The sequence below is a fragment of the Schistocerca serialis genome, unplaced genomic scaffold (genome assembly GCF_023864345.2).
Source record: "Schistocerca serialis cubense isolate TAMUIC-IGC-003099 unplaced genomic scaffold, iqSchSeri2.2 HiC_scaffold_1260, whole genome shotgun sequence".
Classification (NCBI taxonomy): domain Eukaryota; kingdom Metazoa; phylum Arthropoda; class Insecta; order Orthoptera; family Acrididae; genus Schistocerca; species Schistocerca serialis.
In genome coordinates, this window is record NW_026047470.1 from 110095 (window position 1) to 122735 (window position 12641).

The 12641-nt window shown below is 40.2% G+C and overlaps 1 protein-coding gene across 1 annotated transcript in view; it reads right to left on the reverse strand.

Annotated features, from left to right (window-relative positions):
• LOC126438123 (dehydrogenase/reductase SDR family member 11-like) overlaps nt 1–12641 on the reverse strand; it is a 106179-nt gene that overhangs the window by 22849 nt on the left and 70689 nt on the right. The window contains exon 3 of the mRNA XM_050090489.1: nt 3531–3660. Within this exon, the coding sequence (XP_049946446.1) occupies nt 3531–3660 (130 nt within the window). The remainder of the gene's footprint in view (nt 1–3530; nt 3661–12641) is intronic.

The window sequence follows — 12641 nt, forward strand, 5'->3', positions numbered from 1 at the left end:
AGAGTAAGGGCACGAGAGTGGCAGTTCTGACTTTATGCTGTGTAAGAGAGGCAAGGCTTAAAATATCAAGACGCTTTGTTGTGGTTCGTTTGGAAAAAGCGTTCTATAATACAAAAACTTGAATGGTGTCAAAGTTTCATAAAAAACGTTTATTTGTACATCATAAGGGCTGACAGTAATGCACACTAAGTGCAAGGACCAAGAGGTAAAAATAAGAATGACAGATCAAGGGCGAAGTGTTCGAGTATAAATACCTTAGGCAAGAATGCTACAGTTCTCTCCTATGGTGTAATATGTTTAAGAAGCAAGGACAGTAGTAATAAGTAGATTTATAAGTGAGACTTAACTTCATACTGAAATGATAACGATCAGAATCATCGATAACAATGCTATCATCAATGAAAGAGGAAGAATTACAGTACAGGAGAATGCAACGCACAGTCTATCTGATAATATGGATTGAGAGTATACCCGATGAATCCTGAACTATTGAGGACTATCAGAAATGATATTAGCAATTAACTTTAGGGCAAAATCAGAGGACCAAATGAAGGACTACTAACTTAGAAGCAAAATTCAACACTTAATGAAGGAAGCAGGCTTTAAGAAGGAAGACTATCACAGGCATAGAGGACATTCCTCGCGAACAGGAGATTATTTGTATCAAACATAGATCCTAATGTGAACAAATTTGAGAATGTACGTCTGAAAAAGCATCATATGGAAGCGCATGAGGCACAGTGGGGAAACTGGAAAAGGAGAGGATCCGTGCGTTTGATATGTCCTTTACACTAGGATGCTGAAAATAATGGGCTGATCGGATAAAAAATGAAGATGTTGTAAGACGGCAAAACTGACAGATTCATCGACTTGCACATTATTGGTATCTGAGATGCAAATTACATAGAGTGATAGGTAGATAGAATTAATTTGAAAATAGCGTATTCCTTTGTTTTTATTAAATATTATCCGCTAGTTATTGCCAATGCATGAAGTGCTTCTAGTCGTTATATTTCTTGAGAATCACGTTTGGCTGAGCTGGCAGTTTCAGACAGCAAGTCAAAGCGGATCAGTGGGCAGCTTGTAAAGGTGACTCAAACACCAGGTAGGACAGAGTTCGGCGAAAGTAGTTGTGTGCACTTGACAGGTTGAGAGGACTCCCGTCGCACGCAAAAGTGCAACAGATAACTGAGTGAGTTGGCTTCAAGTGCTACTCTGAGATATAGAGGTTAGTGCAAGATAGGATGTCGTGGCGAGTCGCATCGAACTTGTCAAATGACTGATAAGAACCACACCATTCTGTGAAGTCGAAATAAAAAATAAAAATGCATGGAGATTAAATTTTCCGCTATAGTACAAGACAGCACTGTGCTCTAACTGAGCTTCATTAGTAACTTTATCTTGGAACTCTTCCATCTGGTCCGTGTTTGCAAAGAAAATTAACAATATTGGAATTTTTAGTCCGCCTTGATGCAAACAACTTACTTGTTTACTTAAGAGTTGGTTCAAATGGCTCTGAGCACTATTGGACTTAACATCTGAGGTAATCAGTCCCGTAGAACTTAGAACTACCTAAACCTAACTAACCTAAGGACATCACACACATCCATGACTGAGGCAGGATTCGAACCTGCGACCGTAGCAGTCGCGCGGTTCCGGACTGAAGCGCCTAGAACCGCTTGGTGACCACGGCCGGCTTGCTTCCCCAAACTAAAAATAGCATAGTTATACAAACACTAACACATTATTACATTTTTATCGTTTGGATTTTGAATATAGTTTTCTGTGGATACTTTCAAACTACCTCATTTATTGTACGTTGTAACATGTTCTTCAGAATTGTTGTCGCTGTTTGCAGCATATTTTCTGTGTTTTTCTATTGCCGTTTTTCTCGGCATACATCCTATCTGCAACTGTGTGAGCGGCTGTTATGAACAAATACTAAAAAGTGAACTTATGTATGTCAGCGATACACACTTTCAAAAACCACATAGTAAAAATGTAATGTGTTACAGTGTTTGTGTATCTATGCTATTTCTGCATGTTTTAGATTTGAAGAACCTGTGACGGTACGTCACAAATATTGACATTTTTATCGGTTGTAAACAGTGAATAATATTGGTAAGAGTTAACCAAAAATTATTTGTATTTTATGTACATAATTAGTATAAAAGATACAGTTAATGTTCTTGAAACAACTAATATGCAGCAATCATTTAAAAAAGCATCTTTATTTAAAAGATGTCTATGAAAATAAAGGATCGAAAAGAGACGCGATTGTACGGCCGAGGAGGAGGGACGTACTTTATGGTACACACACTGTTTTGTTTCGTGATACGGAAGGCAGCCATTGAACGGCTACACATTTTATGTAAGTTATTCGGTATTCTGCCAAATTAAACTATTGTTATCACAAAATGAAGTTCGTTGTAATAGTTGTCACCTCAAATGGTCGAAGGGCAAATTTTTTTAATAAGCATTTTTTTCAGGAATTTGCGCTGCGAGCAGCCTCTGGTCGGCAATTACGCGCCGAAGTATTAATTTATTTTTCAAAGTGTTAACAGTAACTGTAAATGCGAGAGATTTCGTTGTATGAACCTTTCTAAATTGCAACAGATAAATTACGTTAAAGTTCATTTTTTAAATTATGCAGATTCCATGAGTTCAGTAAGTTTTATCTTGGCCGCTCGACGACAACAATCTAAATTCTCTCGAGCCATGATTTGCAATCAATAAATTCAAATAACAAAATTACATTCAATTCAGTTAATGGCAACTATAGTTCAGTCACCATGTGCAAAATCTAAAGCTGGTACCTGAATAATAGCATCCCTTCAAGACCCCGTCTCATGTTTACTTATGCACATAAGTAAAAGTGATATGGAAAGACAATATCCCTGAGAGAAAAAAATCATGCACTAACAAAAGACAAATGGCAACGTGACAAATGGCAACGTGACAAATGGCAACGTGACAAATGGCAACGTGACAAATGGCAACGTGACAAATGGCAACGTGACAAATGGCAACGTGACAAATGGCAACGTGACAAATGGCAACGTGACAAATGGCAACGTGACAAATGGCAACGTGACAAATGGCAACGTGACAAATGGCAACGTGACAAATGGCAACGTGACAAATGGCAACGTGACAAATGGCAACGTGACAAATGGCAACGTGACAAATGGCAACGTGACAAATGGCAACGTGACAAATGGCAACGTGACAAATGGCAACGTGACAAATGGCAACGTGACAAATGGCAACGTGACAAATGGCAATGTGACAAATGGCAACGTGACAAATGGCAACGTGACAAATGGCAACGTGACAAATGGCAACGTGACAAATGGCAACGTGACAAATGGCAACGTGACAAACCCACTGATGGAGGACTCAATTCCCATATCGTTTATGTCCTACATGACTTCACATGTTCCATTCACGAGTGGAACAATGACTGGAGGGGGAACATCTTCACACTATATGGTGCAGTGATACGTGTGATTTGCAGATTTAGAGCGTACCTGTTGATGTGGATGACGAAGCCGTCGTCGACACCCCTGCTGATCATGTCCTGCACAGCCTCCCTGGTGCAGACGCTGAGACCCAGGACATTCACGTCCAGCATGCGTGTCCACAACTCTGTACGTCCGCCTGTGACGTGCAAGATGATGCTGAATATTTTGTGACATACTCAAAAAATATTATCGTGCTAATAATTTAAAATAATGTTTTACAGAGCGACTGCATGCATCGTTTTGGCTTGCACATTCTTCTGTAATCGCTAAAATTACGTCTTAGGTAGGATAAGGGTGATGGGAAATGAAAATTCGATGCAGTGCTTTTGTAAGTTCCTAAATGAAGTTCTCCATCCCATGTGCGTTTGAAATCTGGTTACGCGAGCACAGTTCGGCTAGCCTGCATGACAATGAGTAGTTCTGTACTCATTCAAAGCTATACTGCTATTAGGATTTATTTACTGTCCACTCACAGCTCACGTCGAAATAATCACCATTGTGACCCAGCAGTCATGGGGAGTACAATTCTAAGTTTACGAAATTCACCACGAGTGTATCTGTCACCAAGTCATGAACACTTGACGGAGTTCCAAGTAACTCTCAACATTCAGGAAGTACAGTTCGCTAAAACTAATGTGCATGTATTAGTAACAACTGCATCTTTCGGACTGTCTTCCTTAATACCTATACGATTTGTAGTCTCAAATAACTTTAAATAGCATCTGAAGATTTCCAAAGAATATTAAAACATTTTAAATTGTAAGCATTGTCATAGTGGAGTGTATAACAAAAAAGCCTCCACTCTGACTACTTGCAGATTCAGATTTAGGAACAAGTAGAAATGTTTATTACGTATCTAAACATTGTTAGTAATCTTAACACACATTTTTATCACTAATCACATAGAAATGCCAGTACTGACAATATTCGGTACAGAAATGCAAAATTTTCAATAGAAAAAACTGATTTCTAGAGCGTTAACACCATTGTTGTTGTATACATTTCTGAAATTTAAAAACAGTATCTCGCGTCTAAATTAAATTTCTGACGACGAGCCTTTACAAATAAAAACATGTTTTATTAAAAATGTGCCGCTCAATTCTATTTGTTAATAGATAAGAAACCTAAAAGTAAAACGAAATTGTTCGGGGATTTGAAAGCTGACATTGCCCGGAAATCTGTTTCCTGGAACAGAAAGACTATACCAGAACTTAAAAAAAGTGATAAAATCGCTTGCCATGAGACGATACTTAATCCCTATTTAGCACAAAAGATTTGTTAGTGACACTGTTGTCGATCGCTGAATGCACAGCTTAATCTTAGGGTAATTGTATAGTCGCTGGCTGGAATCTGGCGGAGGTTTGAGAAACATTTCAATTTTTCTTCTACAACAAGCAGACTTCCTGTCACAAAATTTATCAGCTCTATGAAACAAGCGGAACAAAGCTTTCCTGTAGTCTGTGCAAGAAATAAAAAAAAAAGGCAAGACGCGTACCTCAAGTTCCGTCGGGCTCTGTCCGTGTGCTTATAATAAGGTCATCTAAAGGCCACAATTTTTCGTGCTAATGGACAGAGATTATTCTATCAAGTACTCGAAATCAAGAAGTGTGAACTAAGAAGCTTACTCAGCTAAAATCGCCCTGATGCACTCACATTCGCTCGCTCTTCGCTGATTGGATGTCGCTTTATGGCCGTAGCTCCACAGCAGAGCGTTGCAGAGTTTTTTCTTTCAATCTGAAATACTTTGTTCTGTTAGACGGCCACCAATCCAGCTCTGACCTGATCAGGTTGTTGTTCTCCACTGTGTATAGCCTAAAATCTGTCTTTAGGCGAAATTCCGAAAATGTCCCCACTGCCGTTGTTGATACAAAAAATACAGGATGATTCAAATGTCATGTTACATAGGACGAAGTCTAAACCGTGATTGACTGTTGTCCAACAGAACGAGGTCTTACGCAAGGATGTGGCAGGAATGATCTTTCTAAACAAAACTGTCTAGTGAACGTGGGCACTAAACTGCATACTTTCAGAGCTATGACGATACAGCCCATAATGTGAAACATCTCTTCTACTTAAGTGCTCAGAGTTCGTAAGATATGTATTTTAGAGTACGTTACTACACTGGAGGCCTTAGTCACACGACATTTATTTTTATGATCGTTCCTGTCGTATCTCTGAACACGACTTATATATACGTGTATATGTAAGCTCTCAGATATCAGTAGCAACAATCTGAGGGCTATTCCAACCACTGTTGTGAAACGAGGTCTGTCTTGCCAGAGTAAAATTTCTCTAGTGTTTGTCGGGAACTCAGAAGACGTGTCACGCTACCCTCCCGTCGGTGATGGCAGATCTTACCACACTCAACGCCTGATTTCTTTTATATGGCCAGGAAAGATTTAGGTGACTTAACTACGCTTTAACATCGAATTCAAGGTAAAATTCGCTAGCATAGCGTAAAGCTCAATTGCAGAGTTAGGCTCGTGATTGTTAGTCCGAGATTGCAATAATCCCATGTTTTGTTTGTCGGTTAAAAAAGCCGCCGCCGCCTCCTCCTCCTCCTCCAAATAATAATTATTCACCACAACTAATTGACAAATCTTCTGTGGTTATTAAATGTTTATGTAACTTTGAAATTGAATTAATTTGTTAATCTGGCACTCAGCCGTTATAGATACTTATAAGGTCATTGTCAGGTATTTCGCGATTATTAATACTTGTCGAACTAAGATTGGTCACGATTTCTGAAGCTTCTAAATAGACAATATAGGAAATCCCTTCTTACAAGTTATTTGGTAGTTAACATGATCGAAGCAAATTCCTTTTTATTAAATTCTTTCTTAGTAACAATCTTTAGTCGCTGCTGTTGCGAATTGCCGTAAACCACTTTGATAAAGGCAGTCATCTATAGAGGCGAGTGCAAAACGTATGGCCAAAACAGAGACATTGACATACAACATGTCATGTACTCTAATCCAGTAAATTCCATTGCACAATCCAGATTCTTTATCACTTGTAAATTCTTATTCGAATATGCTGTCACATAACTAATCCACATGTTAGTTTTTAAGTTTATGTAACGATCTGTTGAGGGACGTGACAATGCAATTGACACTCATACAACACGGACAGTGTTATGCTGGTTAGATTCCAATTACTGATAGCTAAGGTTGCTTATAGAGTCCTTTTCGTAGACGAACATATGCTTCGCGCACTCGCGCACTCGACATAAATGGTTGGGCAACATACGTTGACTTACATTAGTAATTAGCCGTTAGCATTCTAGCTCATTATTCAAAGTCAGCTCTATAAATCATCCGATAGTGCTGGTAAGGCGCAGTCAGATAACTGCTTCAACCGATAAGATTATTCCAAGTTCATTTTGTGAACGCAAATGTAAATCTACCCACTTTATTGCTGCTAACTGATTAACAATTCCACCTAAACAACGCGTCATTATGCTTTCTTAACTGTCTCGTTTTGCTCTTGCATCTGGCGCGACTACTTTCCCTGCTTTTATTATTGTTGTGGGCTTTAACCCTTTCGTGGGCAAAATCACTGAGCAGTTTTTTTTTAATGAATGGAGAGCAGATAGCAGTTAACAGATAGGTATATTTGTCATACAGAATATCAAATTTGCTCCGACTGTGAAAGTGAGGTCACACAACAAGGTGAGAAGTATTCTTCCCATTGCCCTTCCTTGGAGTTAAATGACGAACTACTTTTTCAATATGTGGCATATTCGATAAATTCTCTTGTTACAATGATTGTTCACAATTACTTGCCATGAAATTTTCTGAAACATGGGTCTATCAAAGTGGTATTTGACAATATGTACAAACACAGCGAGTGCTCTTTTCGGCAGCTTTGGTACTACAATGACGGCACGTCCAGTAGGTTTCTCCTAAAATGAGTCGATGCTCCCCTACAGCCACATGACGAAAATCTTCAGGTACTTTACCCCTTTTTGCCAGAAAGACAGGTTTTTGTCCACGTCTTTTTTTGTGATAAGAAGCCAGCGATCAGTTGTCTGTCTAGATGGATCCTGTATGTGAGCTGATCATGCTGTCCACTTTCTTTTACTTATTTTCCACAGGATAAAACTGTTCACTGCACCAATGTCCACCAGAAAATAAAATATTCTGTGTCACCATTTTACAGACGTCTGGCAATAGCATACCTTTCTCGTCATTGATCAAACTTATCGGCTCCACCCATTATTTTGTTGCATTCTGCCATAACTTCAGGACAAAAAATCTCTATACTAGTACCATCCTTTTTTTCTTTTTCAGTGTGGCTGTTTCTCATGGGTCATGAATTGAGGACAGGAAAGTGACTGGACGGTTATCCATCTATTTTACTGCAGAAATGGCTCCTTTTGTTTCAAACTGGATTTCTCCTCGTTACAATTTTACGTTTTCCTTCATAAATTTGGGTAAATACTATAGCTTTGAGGAAAAAAAAAATCACAAAATGTCACGCAAACAGCACTGAAAGGCTCCTCTACAGAGCAACACGCAGCTATACAATGCCTCTGCGCGAAGATACAGCAAAAACGGCGGGAACTTCCGACTGGAAGTAGCATCCTATACTGTTCATTAGATGGTGGCACCGTACAGAGGTGGGAACTGAATCCCACGGGACTAGGAGCGAGTTCATTGTAGTGGGAATCATGTTTCCCACGGCTCACGAAAGGGTTAAATTGCTCTTTGTTCGGGTTCCCGCCTAAATTCACTATGAACGTTGATTGGCTGAAATGCTGTGCTCGATAGCTACTTCAGAAAATAATGAGCGTCTTAGGACACTAAATGGCACTGTAGTCAGCGCCCTACGTCAAACTGCTATCAACGAATCTTCTGTGGGCTGGAGCAGTCATGGGAACAACTGCTGTCTGGAGTTCTGTAGTATTTTGTCCATTGCCTTTCTGATGCATCAGTGACTCTTCGTTCATGCTTCATTCTTTTAACTATTATCTGTACGTTGTTGGCGTCTAGCTGCATCCAAACACAGCTTCTAAAATCACTACGACTGCTGCTGCCGCTTTATCAGGTATCATGACTACGTTTTCAGTCTAAACTTCCGGGCTGAGAGGCCGTGGTCGATGTATAAAATTTTATACATCTACCACTGCCTCTCAGCCCGGAAGTTTCAACTGAAGACAACACCGGCCGTGAAAGCTTACATTGTATGATTGTTTGTTCACTATCAAGATGGACAAGAAGTCGAAGTCTTAAGCTAAGCTCTAAGAAGTCACGTCGTCAACACTATAACTACAGATGGTTAGGGAACGTTTACGTGATAAAGTTCCTATTAAACTCATATTCCTAACAAGATTCCTGCACAATCGCCAATGTTACCTTATCAAAACTGTCAACACTTGTTGCAGCATACAGAAAATCATTCTTGCATACATGTACCCCCAATGAAGAAAACTATTTCCACCTCAAATTAAAAATTAATACAGTCTGCAGCGCTGTCAACTCAATTAGCAGTGTGATGCAGTTCAAGGCGACACAAATGGTAAAACCTACAGACAATTCAGGTGAGCTGTGAAGGATGTCTAACAGTCGGTTGTTTGATCATGTCAATATTTCCTACGGTCAGCTTTGCTGGATACGGCCGAATAGGCGACAGAATTTTCACTCCCTCTTTTTTTTATTAGTTTCTCACTACGTTTTCTCACACACTGAATATCCATCATTAACACACAATTGCAGTATCAGATTGGATACGTCATTCTTTCTTGTATCTAGGCAGAATACTCAATCTTTCTCCACCTCCTTCCTCATTGTAGCCGTAATCCCGGTTCATCCAAGAGATTAAAGCTTTGTGTGTGTGTTATCGCCGCTGATTTCCTCTTGACATATCCCAGCTGTTTTTCTTCTGTCCAACATAGACACAGTTCATATCACTGATCTACTCATGTTTTCCTGGTTTCTTTTATTTCTGTTATCTTCCTTTCATATAATCTGCTAATCTTACCCAATTATTTCTCGCTCTTCCTCTTATCAGTCAACTTTCCCACAATGATATCTCCTGAACTTCTTCCAGACTTTTCTGCTTGATCTCATTACTCACATTCAACAGGAATGTAATGAGACGGTTATCTATGTCAAGACAGGCACCTTAAATCCCATCGAGTTGTCACCGTCACAGCTGATCGCTAAATACAATTCCTCCCGTAATTTACTGCTTTACAATACTCAGGCCTCAAATGCCACTGCCGACTCAGAGGTCAGGGCAACAAAACGGGACAAATCATTCTTACGCACAACCTTCCACGCCTCGTAACGGAAATCTTTCTACCGCAAACGTTTCCTGACTCCCAGCTGCCGTGTTCTCAGGGCATACGGAAGCAAATACCGTCTTCTGCTTCTCCAGACCAACGACACCTCATATTAGCAGCAGGCCTCACCCAGTACCCCGCATTGGTAACTGATGTTGAGCGCCGTCGGGCTTGGCTAGCACTCGGATGGGTGACCGTCCGGGTCCGACGAGCACTGTTGGCAAGCGGGGTGCATTCAGACCACGTACCCCCAATTGAGGAGCTACTTTTTAATAAACTGAAAATGGCCAGGAGAACGGAAAAATCTGTCCACTGATCAGCACAGTTTTAGAAAGTATCGCTCGTGCGAAACTTAACTTGCCGTTTTCTCTCATGATATTCTACGACGCATGGACTAAGGGCAACAGGCAAATTTCTGGAAGTCATTTGACGTTATGACCCACTGTAGACTTAAAATAGGTACGAGTATAACTTAACAAGTTCTCAGATATGTGGCTTAAAGACTTCTTGAGTTTTAGAATCCAGTGCGTTGACCTCGACAGTGAGTGTTCAGAGATAAGGGTCGTCAGGAGTGTCCCAGAGAAATGTGGCACCAACGCTGTTATTTTCTATATACATAAATGATCTGGCGGTCAGGGTGAGCAGCGATCTGAAGCTGATGATGCTGTTGTGTATGGGAATATGAAGTTATGGAGTGACTGTAGGAGGACAAGACGCCAGACGAAATTTTCAGTTGGTGTGATGAACGGCAGCTAATTCTAAATTCAGAAAAATTTAAGTTAATGCAGCTGAGTAGGATCTCGCTTTGTCAAGAAGTTACGGATCTTGTCAGATAGTTAATAAGATACTATGTGAGCTTAGATGTTTTTCACCAGGCGACAGTGTGTACGTGTACAGATGTCATCTCAAGTCAAACTGGCTGTTGTTACCGATCACTACGTATCTCATGGACGAAGGAACATGCCAAATTATGCGTACTCGGTGTTTGTGAAGTATCATTTCTGCAGATGAAATCATCATCTGCTGAAATCGATTGCCTTAAATAAAGAAATGTTTCATGTGATCTTAGCTATTTAATGTCTTTTTACACCCTCAATGTCTACCTCGGCCGATACTGTGTCCAACTATTTATCGGCCTTAGTTTAGTTGTCGCAAACCAGCGTACGGTGTGACGGAGGGTACTCTTCTTATATACATGAGTGAAATCAAGTCTGAATTGCAGTAGGAACAATGAAACTGAATTGTTAAGGCGTTGTTAATAACAGAACTGAAACTATAAAGACGCAACAGTAATGCATTTATGTTGTTGTTGTGGTCATCAGTTCTGAGACTGGTTTGATGCAGCTCTCCATCCTACCCTATCCTGTGCAAGTTTCATCTCCCAGTACCTACTACAACCTACATTCTTCTGAATCTGCTTAGTGTATTCATCTCTTGGTCTCCCTCTACGATTTTTACCCTCCACGCTGCCCTCCAATGCTAAATTGGTCATCCCTTGATGCCTCAGAACATGTCCTACCAACCGGTCCCTTCTTCTCGTCAAGTTTTACCACAATCTCCTCTTCTCCCCAATTCTATTCAATACCTCCTCATTAGTTATGTGATCTACCAATTTAATCTTCAGCATTCTTCTGTAGCACCACATTTCGAAAGCTTCTATTCTCTCCCTGTCCAAACTATTTATCGTCCATGTTTCACTTCCACACATGGCTACTTTCAGAGACGACTTCCTGAGAAATCTATACTCGATATTAAATTTCTCTTCTTCAGAAACGCTTTCCTTGCCATTGCCGGTCTGCATTTTATATCCTCTCTACTTCGACCATCAGTTTTTTTTCTCCTCAAATAGCAAAACTCCTTTACTAATTGAAGTGCCTCATTTCCTAATCTAATTCCCTCAGCATCACCCGACTTAATTCGACTACATTCCATTATCCTCGTTTTGCTTTTGTTGATATTCATCTTATATCCTCCTTTCAAGACACTGTCCATTCCGTTCAACTGCTCTTCCAAGTCCTTTAGTGTCACTGACAATTACAATGTCATCGGCGACCCTCAAAGTGTTTATTTCTTCTCCATGTATTTTAATACATACTCCGAATTTTTCTTTTGTTTTCTACACTGCTTGCACAATATACAGATGGAAGAACATTGGGGAGAGGCTACAACCCTGTCTCACTCCCTTGCCAACCACTGCTTCCCTTTCATGCCCCACGACTCTTATAACTGCCATCTGGTTTCTGTACAAATTGTAAATAGCCTTTCGCTCCCTGTATTTTACCCCTGCCCCTTCAGAATGTGAAAGAGTATTCCTGTCAACATTGTTAAATGCTTTCTCTAAGTCTACAAATGCTAGAAACGTAGGTTTGCCTTTCCTTAATCTTTCTTCTAAGGTAAGTCGTAAGGTCAGTATTGCCTCACGGGTTCCAATATTTCTACGGAATCCAAACTGATCTTCCCCGATGTCGGCTTCAACCAGTTTTTCCATTCGTCTGGAAAGAATTCATGTTAGTATTTTGCAGTCCTGGCTTATTAAACTGATAGTTCGGTAATTTTCACATCTGTCAACACCTGCTTTCTTTGGGATTGGAATTATTACATTCTTCTTGAAGTCTGAGGGTACTTCGCCGATCTCATACATCTCCCTCACCAGATGGTAGAGTTTTGTCAGGACTGGCTCTCCCAAGGCCGTCAGTAGTTCTAATGGAATGTTGTCTACTCCCAGGGCCTTGTTTCGACTCAGGTCTTTCAGTGCTCTGTCAAACTCTTCACGCAGTATCGTATCTCCCATTTCATCTTCATCTACATTCTCTTCCATTTCCATAATATTG